The 16,532-nt window shown below is 45.8% G+C and overlaps 1 protein-coding gene across 1 annotated transcript in view; it reads right to left on the bottom strand.

Moving 5' to 3' along the window:
* Window positions 1–550: 550 nt before the first annotated feature.
* The window catches only part of LOC142310431 (uncharacterized), a 50,101-nt gene continuing 34,119 nt past the window's right edge, over window positions 551–16,532 (bottom strand). Inside the window, exon 4 of the mRNA XM_075347960.1 lies at window positions 551–4,742. Within this exon, the coding sequence (XP_075204075.1) occupies window positions 3,691–4,742 (1,052 nt within the window). The 3' untranslated portion in view covers window positions 551–3,690. The remainder of the gene's footprint in view (window positions 4,743–16,532) is intronic.

Below are 16,532 nucleotides of genomic sequence, written 5' to 3'. Positions count from 1 at the left end.
ACAGTGGGAATATCATATTGAAGGTTATAGTAGGGGTAAAATGTTTAGCGTGAATTGACTTTGGAGGCATCATACCATGTGGAGGGCCACCTACAGGGTGTCACACAGTATGCAAGCCATGGGAGGTATATGATAATTTGTTGGACACTGAAGGAGCATCACTACTTTTGTGTAAAATACATTTCTCTCTTTTCTCTCTTTAAAGGTTGTGAATTATACTTTTCATGACCACACTAAATCATTGTGTGAGTAGTTTGAAGGAGTTTCCAATTCAGACTTCTGATTTGGGACCCCATAATTTCTTTCAACACTTCTGGTCACCAGGGCTGTGGAGTAAGCCAAACCTCCGACTCCTCAATTTCCCTGACTCTTACTCCCTCATACATGACTCATGTTTGTGATAAATTTACTTTAGTAAAATAGTAACATCAGCCTTTTGATCATTATTATGATACAATAATCAAGAACATAACAAAATATATTTATTGGAATACATGTTTAGAACACAAAAAAAACTTTAATAAATTGTAAATATACAAAACACTATGCAGTAAGTGGGGAAACAAATGTATTCAACAACAATGTATGGAATAGCATTTGTGAAGTTATTAATTTGTTCTGAAAAATATTATGGCCTCAATCAGATTCTCAGATCTGACCTAATTATTTTAAGGCTAGAGAACAACCTCTCTACACTATACTTGGGTTGGTGGCAAAGTGGTGACCACATGGGCAACATCTCTAACAATCTCAGGATAAAAATGAATTGTCTCATGCATAGTCTGTAGTGATGAACCATTAGACTCTTCTGCTTCTATAAGAGAAACTGAAAAATGTTACTAATATGGTTAATCTATTTGCTATGGGAGTGGAATATTTTTCCCTTCTGCAAAGCTTTGCCTGCTCCATGTCATTCAAATACTTTTCAAAAATAAACTCCTCATCTGATGAGGCTGACGATATGGCAGCAGTTGGATTGGATGACACAATTCCTCTTGCTCCTGGCCGTCCTGTTGCTGTTCCTTCCAAAAGCTAACTTCTTTTCCTTTCGTGAGCTGTTCATCATCCAGCAATATACAAAGACTTAGGTTCACATTCACAGCTGCCAGAAGAATGCTATTTTCTAATAGAAGTGTCTCTCTCTGTTTCATTGAAGCAGCAATGCCATCTGCAATTAAACCTCCTCTTTGGGACAGGCAAAACAGAAAGTTCTACCACACCTATATGAAAATCTTGGGAGTTAAATTCTGACCTAACTTTTTGGTAACTGTAAATGGGTGATGAAGCAATTTCTTCAATTCAGCCACCTCTGTCCAATGACCTTCATTTAGTATTATCTGAGGGTTGACCATATCTACAAGAAAGGGTTTCGGCTCAAGCAATTGCTGAATCATTAAATAAGTCCTGCCCCAGTGAGTGGCTTGATAAACAATTGCCCCTTTTCCAGCATGTCTCTTCAAGATGGAAACAATTTTAGAGGTTCTGGCAGCAATAACCAATTTCCTCACTTTGCCAATCAGACTTCCAGCATGTCGCCATTGCAAACTATCTCTTATTGACGGCTACAGCGTGTGCACAACACAGCGCATGTGATAAATAGGACAGACATATGAAGCAGCTTCACCAAGATCATCTAATTCTAAAGGGTCATTTTACTGTTCTGTAATAATATATTTGTTCCTCAGTTACAGGAACAGGACTGGTGGCTCCATCTCAAATATAGTGAATCTGAAGTTTTCTTCTAGCTGCAGCTGCTGTTTACCTCTATTATTCTCATTCATAAGTTTCATTGTACTTATCATGTGTGAAGCATTGTTAGTTACAATAGGAAGAACCTGTTCTAGCAGTTCTGAGATGAATGAGGCATTCCATCCTTCCTAGTGTGTTTTTACAATTATCTGTAGAGGAGCTTCACTACTTATCATGTACATAAAGAGCAGCACATATTCATCTCAACTAAAAGCCTAGATCCTTTGATCAGGATAGAAAAGTAATTTATAGCACATTTCATAACTTTCCTAAATTCCTTTGAAAACATGTTCAGCACATGAACTCAATTTATTATACAGTGTGTCCACCCATATCCTGTCCACCGCCATTAACTTGAGAACGGCTGCAGCTATAGGCATAGAAGTAGTGTCTAGGTATAGTAAAGTATCCATGCGCTACGCAATGAAACCACCTATAAAACCACCTGGTGGAAAACAACAGAGTTAGCATTTGTATCTCGAAAACGGAACGAGATAGAAGAAAAAAAGTGATTTACAAAGTTGTAGGGCACCATCAATTCAATATGAATCGATACCTTGCAGACAGAAATGCTATGATTAGAACATGTAAAACTCACAAGGCTGCAGACGTGAAGCGATACCTCATGGAGACTTTCCTTCAAGTCATTGGGTATGGTGGCTGCGTGGAGTGGCCTCCACGCTCACCTGACCTTACCCCATTGGACTTCTTTCTGTGAGGTCACATCAAACAGCAGGTGTATGCGACCCTCCACCAACATTGCAGGACCTACGACGACGTATTACAGATGCTTGTGCAAACGTGTCACTTACCATATTGCACAACGTGCAGCAAGATACAATAGGCTGTCCAGAGTCCAGATGTGCATTGCAGCTGACTGTGGCCACTTTGAGCATCAAAGTTAAACGAGCGTCATATGCATGACCAGCAATCAATGTTTTGGGTGGGTCATAGGTTTCATATCATAGCTTTTCTGTATGCAAGGTGTCGATTCGTGTTGAACTTTGCTACTTTACTATACCTAGACCACTTCTATGCCTTTAGCTGCCGCCGTTCTCAAGTTAATGGTGGTGGACAGGATATGGGTGGACACACTGTATATTTTAGGAGTCAGAGTCGGTCCATTTTATACTGACTCTGACTCTACCGAAATGGACACTAACTCCAACTCCAAGACTGACTCCTCAGCCCTGCTGGTAACATCAAATTGTCACAATAGTAATTGACACAAACAGGGCATTATATGATTACCTTAGCATCTGTCCTGATCATGTATAGCAGCATCTCTCCATTGTCAATTTCAAATAAGATAGTAAAAACTTTACTAGACAAACCTTTTAAGATGCAGTTGTAATTTAAATGTAAAATATTATGTACATTGCTCATATACAGTATGTGTATTATTTAGATACAAATTTTCAATAACAAACTGTCAATGGTTTGACAGTTTGTTTACATTTTTTAATAATCATTATGCTCTAAAAAAAAGTTTTCCTTTTCTTTGAGACATTTTGTCAATAAAATAATAAAAAAAAATAAATTGGCTACTTTCCTGTGCGAGTTTTCAGATGTGTAAGATTTGATTCCTATTAAAACATTTTCTGCATATCGTCATGAAAATGGCTTTTCCCCTGTGTGACTTCTCTGATGTGTAACAAGTCTTAATTTAGTACTGCAAGATTTCCCACATTCTGAACATACAAATGGTTAATGCTGTGTGTGATTTAAGTGATGTCTATCAAGACTGTATTTCTCTGTAAAACATTTTCCACATTTGAAACATGAAAATGCTTTCTCCCCTGAGTGAGTTCTTTGATGTTTATCAAGGTGAGCTTTTACTGCAAAACATTTCCCACATGCTGAACATTAATATGGCTTCTCTCCTGTGTGAGTTCTTTGATGTTTAACAAGGTGATGTTTTAATGTAAAACATCTCCCACATTATGAATATGGATTTTGTTCTGTGTGAATTTTTTGATGAGCAATTAAAGTTGATTTTTGTTTATACGATTTTCCACATTCAGGGCATGAAAATGTTTCGATGCTGGAGTGACTTTTCTGATGTCTTACCATAATGTATCTCTCTGTAAAACATTTGCCACATTCTGGGCAAGAAAATGGCATCTCCCCTGTGTGAGTTCTCAGATGTGTAACAAGATCAAATTTCTTACTATAATGTTTTCCACATTCTGAACATGAATATGGCTTCTCTCCTGTGTGAGTTCTCTGATGAGTAACAAGATAACATTTGTCTGTAAAACATTTCCCACATTCTGAACAAGAAAATGGCTTCTTCCCTGTGTGAATTTTCTGATGTTTAACAAGAATTGATTTTTTGTGAAAACATTTCCCACATTCTGAGCAAGAAAATGGCTTCTCCCCTGTGTGACTTCTCAGATGTTTAGTAAGTTCGGATTTAACATAATAACATTTCTCACATTCTGAACAAGAAAATGGCTTATCCCCTGTGTGACTTCTCAGATGTGTAACAAGATCAAATTTCTTACTATAATGTTTTCCACATTCTGAACATGAATATGGCTTCTCTCCTGTATGAGTTCTTTGATGAGTAACAAGATAGCATTTGTATGTAAAACATTTCCCACATTCTGAACATGAAAACAGCTTCTTCTCTGTGTGAATTCTCTGATGGCTAATTAAAGCTGATTGTTTTTTAAACAGTTTCCCACATTTGGAGCATAAAAATGGCATTGCGCCTGTGTGAACTCTCTGATGGGCTACAAGCATGAATTTCTTGCTATAACATTTACCACATTCTGGACATGAAAATGTTTTCCCCCCTGTGTGAATTCTCAGATGCCTACCAAGATTTGCTTTCTGATTAAAACATTTTCCACATTCTGAACATGAAAATATTTTTCCCTCTTTGTAAGCTATTTTATTTTGAACAGCCCTTTCGTGACTTTTGTTTTTTATATTTGTCTTTGATGCAGGAAAAAAATGACATCCCTCAGAGATCCTGGTACAGTTATCTGCCAAGAATAAAAATGATTTTTATTATTTTTCAATGACATTGTATTAGAATAACATTACTATTTATTTCATAATATACAAAAGAGGGAATGATCGTTTATAGTGTGAGCAGCCCTTCATACTGTTTATTTGTTTTTGGGTTTTTTAGGTGATTCCATCTAATACATTCTCTGACAGACACAAGCATGAAGGAATATATGTGTAAAGAAGGGTGCAGTACTAAAATCAATAAGACAAATGTAATAAGAAGGGTGATACATGATGTAACAATGTAAATGTGTGAGTGTCTCACAGCCATATTCACCACATGTTTTGGATTTTGATTCTTCTCATTTGGATTCCTCATATATAAGTAACTTGTTTGCTTTCCTTCCCCACTGTTTCTATATCTGGACCAGGATCCTAGGTGTACTCCAGACCTCCTTTGGCTTCCCATGCAATTTATATCGGTTTCATATTTATTGGTTATTTATTAATATATGTTTATTCTACCCTTGTGTTTGATATCTTTCCAATTGAGTGGACTCAGATATGATATTACCTAGTGGATAGTTCTCCCATTTTATTTATGCATTTTTACCTGAGTGATACCCTCCTGATTTCTCACATATCCAACACTTTTGATTTGTTTTTCAGACATCCGTAACTTATGTATTTCCGCTACTTTCCTCTTGTATGGTGGGGGTCTTTCACCCTTTGGATTCTGTAATGTTACATTTTATATGAACAATTTTTCTGTAGCATTCTAATTTGCTGGACATTATGCTAGTTTGCCCTATTGTGGTTTACAGGGGGTCTTGACCATTATATTTTTTGGTATTTTTAAATGTTTTATATAGTGTGTTTTCTGTGGTTATTACTACATATTTTCTTTCCTTTTCCCCTAAATGAGTTTATTAAGTAATTCGAGTTCATACATCCTCTGACTGGTATAAGCATTATAGTACGTAGCAAAGCACATTGGAACCAATTGCTCGTGTACACATAAGCCATGGCTTCGGAGATAAAGTAAGGATTTGTATATCTTTTATTGTAAACTAAGCAATGGATACAAGAAAGGAGAACAAGTACTTCATATTCTTATATATGTCATGCAAGCGAATAGACACATTGGCTAAATATTGGAGCACAAGGGGATCTGAAAAATTATTTACAGTGGTGTGCTGTATAAATATAGTTGCCTAGCCCCGGTTCTTTTGTAGCTTACAGCCTGTTGTTGGCGCTTATTCATAAATGGCTCTCCACCTATGGCAGATGGAATGTTCTGGCTCATTTAATTGGTTTTGCTTTCATTTATTTGTACATATAGGGGACAGACTCTACCTTTTGAGCTGTGCATTTTGTCTATATACAGTGAGGGAAATAAATATTTGATCCCTTGCTGATTTTGTAAATTTGCCCACTGACAAAGACATCAACAGGCTATAATTTTAATGGTTGGTATTTTAACTGTGAGAGATAGATTATCAAAAATTAAATCCAGGAAATCACATTGTATAAATTTTATACATTTATTTGCATTTTGCAGAGAAAAGTATTTGATCCCCCTACCAACCATTAAGAGTTCTGGCTCTTACAGACCACTTAGACCAGAGGTCTCAAAGATGCGGCCCCTGAAGCTGCTTTTTGCGGCCCGCAGACCCTGCGATAATCACAGTTCTATGCCGGGAGCTGGCAGGCACAGTACAGTTGAATCATTTGCGGTGCCGCGCAGAGCAGCTGTCTGCACTACACCAATGGAAGACGCGGCCAATCAGATGCAAAGGAGGTGATGTCGCTGTATGATGTCACCTCCTTGCATCTGATTGGCCATTGGTATAGTGCTCAGAGCGCCTTTGCGCGGCACCGCAAATTATTCAACTGTACCTGCTGGCGCCGGCTCCCGAAATAGAGCTGCGATCGTCATGTAGTCTGCAGGCCACAAACAGCAGGTATGTGCCCACGATCAGGACCCAGTGTCCTGGACACGGCGGGTCCTGACTGCAGGGTTGCGAGTCTCCTCTGCAGGACAATACAGGAGACCGCAGCTGATCGTGTACAGAGGACACTTGCGACTCTGAAAGCCGCACTGCAGGTCAGTGTTTGCTGCGGGCTGCACACGCATAGTGGATGGGATTTCTAGAAATCCCATCCCCCCCTGCTTGTACTGTACAACCCAGTGCTCTGGACGCAGCTGAAACATGCTGCCTCCAAAACGCTGCAAACACTGATCAGCACGCAGCCCTGAGGGAACTAAGGAAAGGGGAGAAGATTTTTATTATTTTTTTTTAGAGTCTGTGAAGAGCGGCATAATAGGGGACGAAGATGAGGGCACAAAGATGGGCACAATACTACAAGAATGGGCACAATACTACAAGGATGGGCACAATACTACAAGGATGGGCACAATACTACTGGGCAGAATACTTCAAAAATTTGCACAATACTAAAAGGATTAGCACAGTACTACAAGGATGGGTACTGGGCAGAAAACAAGGAAAGGCACAATGCTACAAGGATTGGCACAATACTACTGGGCACAATACTACAAGGATAGGCACAATACTACAAGGACACAAGGATGGGCACAATACTACAAGGATGGGCATGAGAATGGACACAACACTACAAGGATGGGCATAGTACTACAAGGCACAAGGACAGACAATGTTACAAGGATGGTCACAATACTACAAGGATGGGTAAAATACTACAGGGCACAAGTATGGACAATACTACAAGGATGGGCACAATACTAAAATGGAAAAAAATATTCAAAATAAAGAATGACTTTTTGTCATTAAAGATTATATTATGTGTATATATTATATATATATATATATATATATATATATATATATATATATATATATATATACATATATATACATATACATATATATACATACATACATACATACACACACACACATACATACATACATACATACACACACACACACATACATACATACATACATACAATACAAAACACACACGCACAGTGGAACCTTGGTTAACGAGAACAATCCGTTCTGGGACTGTGCTTGTTAACCAAGTTACTCATTCAGCAAAGCAAGATTTCCCATAGGAAATCATTGCAATGCAGACAATTTGTTCCACAACTTGTTAAATGTCCCATCCTGGTCCCCTTTTGTGTCATTCTACACATGCACAAACACACACAAACATACACAAACATATTATGCTCACCTCACCTTCCGTTTCATCACCGGTCTCCTGGGACTTGCTGTTCGCTAGTACGGGCTGTGTATTAGGTTATTATGCATCACGATGAGGGAGGAACTTCCGCACCCAGAGCGCTGACGTCAAAGGCAGGAGCCGCTTGCCTCTGATTGGTCAGCGTGCTGCCTTTGAGTAGCGGTGACAGAGGAAGTTCCTGCTTCGTCGCTATTGTTGCTGATGCACAGCCTATACTGGTGAACTACAGGATCCAGGAGGCCAGCGATGGAACGGAAGGTACACATATTATGCTCATCTTACCTTCCGTTCCATCGCCGGCCTCCTGGATCGTGTAGTTCACCGCGAGGATTCCTCCCTCGTCGCGATGTACCATGAGGCCGGTGATGGAACTGAAGGTAAGGTGAGCATAATACTGTATGTGTGTGTTTGTTTGTGTGTGTTTTGTGCGTGCTTGTGTATGTTTGTGTGGACTACAAGAGTGTGTTAGAGCGCGGTGGATGTACGGAACCGGAAGTGTGTGCGGTGAGTATTTTGCTCGTACAGCAAAGCTTTCTCGTAAACCAAGTTACAAATTTACAAAAAGCATTGCTTGTTAAGCAAAATTCTCGTTAACTGGGTTACTCGTTAAGCGAGGCTCCACTGTATATATATATATATATATATATATATATATATAAAAAATAACAGTCGCACACTGTAAAAACCACAAAAATACACCTAAATAAACTATTTTTTGGAGGTATTTAGAATATTAGAATGGCCATTGTAATACTAGCCCAGCACCACTTCACGGTACCCTCATTTGCTGGGTCCTACTCTACACTGCATCTTTTCTGGGCTTCTTAAAAACCTACACAAGATCGGCAGGTGGACAAAAAGGGGCTAATGAACTGGCAGGGGCTAGAGTGCAAATCCAGCAACAGAGCATCACTATTATAATGTATAATGAATAAAGAATGAAACAGGGGTTTACTTGCCGGAATCCCATGCTGGTACTAACCTGACTTCAAAATTAACTGGCAGCACCATTTTTATTTACATATATTTGCATCATCTACAGATACGCACTTGTTCACATTGTTAGGTGCTGCCAGCTAAGTTTGAAGTCAGGTTAGTACCAGCATGGGAACCCCCGTTTCATTCTTTATTCAATATTATACACACACACACACACACACACAGGCATCAAAACTATGAATTAACACATATGGAATGAGATACTTAACAAAAAAGTGTGAAACAACTAAAAATATGTCTTATATTGTAGGTTCTTCAAAGTAACCACCTTTTGCTTTGATTACTGCTTTGCACACTCTTAGCATTCTCTTGCTGAGCTTCAAGAGGTAGTCACCGGAAATGGTCTTCCAACGGTCTTGAAGGAGTTCCCAGAGATGCTTAGCACTTGTTGGCCCTTTTGTCTTCACTCTGCGGTCCAGGTCACCCCAAACCAACTCGATTGGGTTCAGGTCTGGTGACTTTGGAGGCTAGGTCATCTGGCGTAGCACCCCATCACTCTCCTTTTTAGTCAAATAACCCTTACACAGCCTGGAGGCGTGTTTGGGGTCATTGTCCTGTTGAAAATCTAGATTACTTACTGGTAATTTTTTTTCCAGAGCCACGACAGCGCCACCAGAGAGATAGGTCCACCCCTCATTCTGGACAGGAAACCCACTCAAATAAAAGGGCGGCACCTCTCCCATGCATCAGTTAGGTTAAAGAGCATAGAGAGGAGTACTAGAAAAGGCAAGGTTAATCCAAACCCCACGGTCACACCCACTATTGTGAAGGGCAAAAACCGAGAGCACAAGGCAAAAAGGGGTGGGAAGCAGTGGCGCTGTCGTGGCTCTGGAAAAAACAATTACCGGTAGGTAATCTAGATTTTTCTCGTCGCCATGACAGCGCCACCAGAGAGATTCAAAAGAAAATACCTTTAGGGAGGGACTAGAGCCTGCAGAACCCTGCCACTGAACATAGGAGACGTGGCAGAACAGCCAGCCGGTAGAACGTAAAACAAGGCAGTCAAGAGACCAAGTCCCACGCATGTGAGCCGAAGCATATCTGCAAGGGCAGCCCAGGAGGGCGACAGAACCGGTAGAGCGTCCCGTAATACCATGATGCACCAATGTACCATTGGCCACAGAGGCCTCCCCAAGAGGCACCCAGAACCATCTAGTAACAGACGCTCTGAATGCTGAAAGCCCAATCGTGGACCGTGGAGACAACGAGGCCACACGTGATCCCCCGGAATCTGGAACTGGAGATACAGAGAAGAGCCCTCCTGAATACAAGGAAAGAACGAGTCCTCCGCAGGGACTGGAGGATAGGGGACAGAATTAGGGCAGAGAATTACTCCAACATGAAAGTCCCATGCTACATGCGGGAAAGGGACAATGGTCGTATGAGGATAGAGACAGAGACACAGAGAGAGAGAGACACAGAGACAGAGACACACAGAGAGAGAGAGAGAGACAGAGAGAGAGACACAGAGAGGCACAGAGAGACAGACACACACAGAGAGAGAGAGACAAAGAGACACAGAGAGATATGTACCACCCCGCACTCGGCTGCAGCCGAGCTGCTCGGATCCAGGCTCGTTGGTGGGCGGCTCGAGCGTCTCCGGACCCGGGGTCACTTCTCTCTGAAAGGGTGCTGGCGCTTTTAGGGGGGTGGTAGGTAGGTGTACGGCCGGAGCCGTGTTTGAGTTTGTGACGCCACCCACGGGTTGTGGTGAAGGTGGACACCACCGCTGCGGTTACTGGGCACCCGGGGGAGATGGTTGTGCAGCAAGCGGTTAACCCCTCCGTGGGTAGGGATGGTGGCCCACGGGACCCATTGGGGAGAGCTGGGCGGTGCGCGTCCGGATGGCACTGTTGTACTCACGGTTATTCACACACACAAGTCTCTGGTAAACCAAGTTGATGGTGGTCAGTGCCCGCAGCCGGCTGCGTCTGGTCCCCCACCCGGTTCGGTGGCCTTGGCCTTTCTCCTGCACCGTGTTGTGTATTTGGGCTGCCTGCGCTTCAGCGTCAGGAGTCCGCTCCCCGGCTTTGTGGATGTCGGGAGAGCCCTTTGCCCGCAGACGCTTGCCCGTGGGATCTCTCTGCCTGTGCGGTGGCTTTCTATCCCCCTCGGTGGGCTGTTGTCTTCAGTCGGGACTTGGGTGGGAAAGGACCTATAGTCCAGACCGCAATCAGTTAATTAACTCAGTCCAGTGGATTCTGAACCTTGTTTCAGGGTCCCCTTGGTGCTCCGGTTTCCGAGTCGGCTCCCTGGGTCGGTACCGGCGGGCCACTACCCTGTCCCGGTCCACCACGGTTCCACCGAGCTGTCTTCCCGGCTCCTGCAGGCTAAGTCCACCGTATGCCTCCTAGCCAAGGTACCAGGGCTCCAACCCCGGCACCTGTCAGACTGTTGCAGACCTGGGCACAGGTCTGCCTCCACTCTCCTTCACCTCCAAAACTCATCTGTCTGAACTTGACGTTTTCCCACCTCAGGCTCTCTGAACTCCTCGGTGGGCAAGGCCAGCTGCCTGGCTCCGCCCCCTGGTGTGTCCATCAAGCACTGAGTTGGGTGACTAGGGTTTAAAGGTTGGCTGATGACACCTTTTTGGGGGACAGGTGCTGTGCGGGGGTCTACCTGTGACTACCTGGCTAGTCCAGGGCGTCACAGAGACACACAGAGAGAGACAGAGAGAGACAGAGAGAGACAGAGAGAGACAGAGAGAGAGACAGAGAGAGAGACAGACAGAGACAGACAGAGAGAAAGAGACAGAGAGAGAGACAGAGGAGAGACAGAGAGAGAGACAGAGAGACACAGAGAGAGAGAGAGAGACACAGAGACACAGAGAGAGAGAGAGACACAGAGAGAGAGAGAGAGAGAGAGACACAGAGACAGAGAGAGACAGAGAAAGCCCAAGGACACTACTCCCGCCCCAGGACAGTGCAAGCAGTAGCCACCTTAAGGGGTAGGGAACGGAGAAGAGGGCAGAAGGAGCATTAAGAGCAGTCAATGCACAAACTAAGCCCTAAGAGGGAAAGAAGGGAATTTTGTTTACTTACCGTAAATTCCTTTTCTTCTAGCTCCTATTGGGAGACCCAGACAATTGGGGTGTATAGCTTCTGCCTCCGGAGGCCACACAAAGTATTACACTTTAAAAAGTGTAACCCCTCCCCTCTGCCTATACACCCTCCCGTGGATCACGGGCTCCTCAGTTTTGGTGCAAAAGCAGGAAGGAGGAAACTTATAAATTGGTCTGGGGTAAATTCAATCCGAAGGATGTTCGGAGAACTGAAAACCACGAACCAAAAGAACAATTCCACATGAACAACATGTGTACACAAGAACAACCAGCCCGAAGGGTATAGGGGCGGGTGCTGGGTCTCCCAATAGGAGCTAGAAGAAAAGGAATTTACGGTAAGTAAACAAAATTCCCTTCTTCTTTGTCACTCCATTGGGAGACCCAGACAATTGGGACGTCCAAAAGCAGTCCCTGGGTGGGTAAAAGAATACCTCAATAAAAGAGAGCCGAAAACGGCCTCTTCCTACAGGTGGGCAATCGCCGCCTGAAGGACTCGCCTACCTAGACTGGCATCTGCCGAAGCATAGGTATGCACTTGATAGTGTTTTGTGAAGGTGTGCAGACTAGACCAGGTAGCTGCCTGACACACCTGCTGAGCCGTAGCCCGGTGTCGCAATGCCCAGGACGCACCCACGGCTCTGGTAGAATGGGCTTTCAGCCCCGAAGGAAGAGGAAGCCCCGAAGAACGGTAGGCTTCAAGAATCGGTTCCTTGATCCACCGAGCCAAAGTTGACTTGGAAGCCTGCGAACCCTTACGCTGGCCAGCGACCAGGACAAAGAGCGCATCTGGACGGCGCAGGGGCGCCGTGCGAGACACGTAGAGCCGGAGTGCTCTCACTAGATCTAATGAATGCAAATCCTTTTCACATTGGTGAACTGGATGAGGGCAAAATCACGGTAAGGAGATATCCTGATTGAGATGAAAAGGAGATACCACCTTAGGTAGAAATTCCGGGACAGGACGCAGAACCACCTTATCCTGGTGAAAAACCAGGAAGGGGGCTTTGCATGACAGCGCTGAAAGCTCCGACACTCTTCGGAGTGAGGTAATTGCCACAGGAAATGCCACCTTCTGCGAAAGACGTGATAAAGAGACATCCCTCAGCGGCTCGAAAGGTGGTTCTTGAAGAGCCATTAGCACCCTGTAAAGGTCCCAGGGTTCCAGCGGGCGCTTGTAGGGTGGGACTATGTGGCAAACTCCCTGCAGGAACGTGCGGACCTGCGGAAGCCTTGCCAGGCGCTTTTGAAAAAATACTGAGAGCGCCGATACTTGTCCCTTGAGAGAGCCGAGTGACAAACCCTTGTCCATTCCGGATTGAAGGAATGAAAGAAAAATGGGTAAGGCAAAAGGCCAGGGAGTAAAACCCTTATCAGAGCACCAGGACAAGAAGATCCGCCACGACCTGTAATAGATCTTGGCGGACGTTGGTTTCCTGGCCTGTCTCATAGTGGCAATGACATCCTGAGATAACCCCGCCGACGCTAGGAGCCAGGACTCAATGGCCACACAGTCAGGTTGAGGGCTGCAGAATTCAGATGGAAAAACGGCCCTTGTGACAGCAGGTCTGTACGGTCTGGAAGCGCCCACGGCTGACCCACCGTGAGATGCCACAGATCCGGGTACCACGACCGCCTCGGCCAATCTGGAGCGACGAGAATGGTCTGATCTTGCGTAACACTCTGGGCAACATCGCCAGAGGAGGAAACACATAAGGGAGTCGAAACTGCGACCAATCCTGAACTAACGCGTCCGCCGCCAGAGCTCTGTGATCTTGAGACCGTGCCATGAAGGCCGGGACCTTGTTGTTGTGCCGTGACGCCATGAGATCGACGTCCGGCGTTCCCCAGCGGCGACAGATCTCTTGAAACACGTCTGGGTGAAGAGACCATTCCCCCGCATCCATGCCCTGACGACTGAGAAAATCTGCTTCCCAGTTTTCTACGCCCGGGATGTGAACTGCGGAGATGGTGGAGGCTGTGGCTTCCGCCCACAGCAGAATCCGCCGGACTTCCTGGAAGGCTTGACGGCTGCGCGTGCCGCCCTGGTGGTTGAAGTACGCGACCGCCGTGGCGTTGTCCGACTGTATGCGGATCTGCCTGCCCTCCAGCCACCGATGGAACGCCAATAGGGCTAGATACACTGCCCTTATCTCCAGAGCATCGATCTGAAGGGAAGACTCTATCGGAGTCCAGGTCCCCTGAGCCCTGTGGTGGAGAAAAACCGCTCCCCACCCTGACAGGCTCGCGTCCGTCATGACCACAGCCCAGGATGGGGGCAGGAAGGATTTTCCCTGCGATAGAGAAGTGGGAAGAAGCCACCACTGAAGAGAGGTTTCCATCTTCCCCAGGAAGTGCATGAGGCGCCTCAAGGGGTGTGACTGACCCCGGAGAAGAGATTGCACCCCTGTCTGCAGCGAAAGCTGTTTGTCCAGCGGTAGCTTGACTACCGCTGACTGTGTATGAAACTCCATCCCGAGGTAAGTCAGTGATTGGGTCGGTGTCAACTTGGACTTTGGGAAGTCGATGAGCCACCTGAACTGCTGGATAGTCGCCAGAGCGACGGTCAGGCTGTGTTGACACGCCACCCGGGAGGGTGCCCTGACTAGGAGATCATCTAAGTAAGGGATCACCGAGTGGCCCTGAGAGTGTAGGACCGCCACAACGGATGCCATGACTTTGGTGAAGACCCGTGGGGCTGTCGCCAGGCCGAAAGGCAGTGCCACGAACTGAAGGTGTTCGTCCCCGATGGCGAAACGCAGGAAGCGTTGATGTTCGGGTGCGATCGGCACATGGAGATAAGCATCCTTGATGTCGATTGATGCTAGGAAGTCTCCTTGTGACATCGAAGCGATGACCGAGCGGAGAGATTCCATCCGAAACCTTCTGGTGCTCACATGCCTGTTGAGCAGTTTGAGGTCCAGAACGGGACGGAATGATCCGTCTTTCTTTGGCACCACGAACAAGTTGGAGTAGAAGCCGTGACCATGTTCCTGAGGGGGAACGGGAATCACCACTCCTTCTGTCTTCAGAACGCCCTTCGCGTAGCCACATGGCTCTGCGGACTGCCACAGAATTAGCGGATGCCACTCTGTACGGCTAGCAGAGTCCAGAACGGCGTTCATGGCGTAGGACGAAAAGGCCGACGCCTGAGAAGTCAAAGACGCAACCTGCGGAGCAGAGGTACGTTTGACCGTATTAATCTCAGACAGACAAGCTGTGATAGCTTGGAGTGCCCACACGGCTGCAAAGGCCGGGGCAAAAGACGCGCCTGTGGCTTCATAGATGGATTTCACCAGGAGCTCTATCTGCCTGTCAGTGGCATCCTTGAGCGATGAGCCATCTGCAACTGATAGCACAGATCTAGCCGCCAGTCTAGAGACTGGAGGATCCACCTTTGGACATTGAGCCCAACCCTCAACTACGTCAGAGGGGAAGGGGTAACGTGTGTCATTAAGCGCTTAGTAAAGCGCTTGTCCGGAAATGCTCTGTGCTTCTGGACAGCATCTCTGAAGTTAGAGTGATCAAAAAACGCACTCCGTGTACGTTTGGGAAACCTAAACTGGTGTTTCTCCTGCTGTGAAGCCGACTCCTCTATAGGTGGAGGTGGGGGAGAAAGATCTAGCACCTGGTTGATGGACGATATAAGATCATTTACTAAGGCGTCCCCCTCAGGTGTATCAAGATTGAGGGCAACGTCAGGGTCAGAGCCCTGAGCTGCGACGTCCGCCTCGTCCTCCAGAGAGTCCTCAAGCTGAGCCCCCGAGCAGCGTGAGGAAGTCGGGGAAGATTCCCAGCGAGCCCGCTTAGCCGGTCTGGGACTGTGGTCCGTGCAGGAGTCCTCCACGTGAGACCTAGGGGCCACCCCGGGAGCACGCTGCGGCGCAGACCGAAAGGGCCCTGGGGGCGATGATCCAACAGTGCCCGGGGCCTGTGTAAGGACCGGTCTGGACTGCAAAGCTTCTAGTAGCTTGGCAGACCATTTGTCCATAGACTGAGCCATGGACTGTGAAAGTGACTCAGAGTTTCTCAGCAAAAACTGCAAACTCTGGCCCTGCCGCCTGGACAGTGGAAGCAGGAGGGTCTGCCTGAGCCGAGGGGCCCACTAGTGACCGAGGCTCCGGCTGAGCAAGTGAAACACGGGTCGAGCATTGCTCACAGTGAGGGTAGGTGGAACCCGCAGGTAACATAGCCCCACAAGAGGTACAGGTTGCAAAAAAACCCTTTGCCTTAGCGCCCTTGCTCCTTGTGGACGACATGCTGTTGTCTCCTAGGAGAATGATCACTGAGGGTGTGAGGCAAATCCCGGGATATGAAGATGAATTATGACTCCAGTCATAATCGCTCATCACTCCCTGGCAGTGCCCCCTCCCTTCTTGTTCTCAGTGTTCCACTTACACCTCCATGGCCATGTCCTGTGATATGGAAATTAGGTGGCTTGGGGACAATGGACACAGGATGACTCCCTGCCGTGACCCTGTAGTGGGGGCTGCTAGCTAGTTAGCAAGGCTATGGAAATAGCCAGACAGAA

Source organism: Anomaloglossus baeobatrachus, chromosome 5 (assembly GCF_048569485.1).
Source record: "Anomaloglossus baeobatrachus isolate aAnoBae1 chromosome 5, aAnoBae1.hap1, whole genome shotgun sequence".
Lineage (NCBI taxonomy): Eukaryota > Metazoa > Chordata > Amphibia > Anura > Aromobatidae > Anomaloglossus > Anomaloglossus baeobatrachus.
The sequence above is the reverse complement of the archived record's forward strand: the minus strand, read 5'-3'. Positions and strand labels throughout refer to the sequence as shown.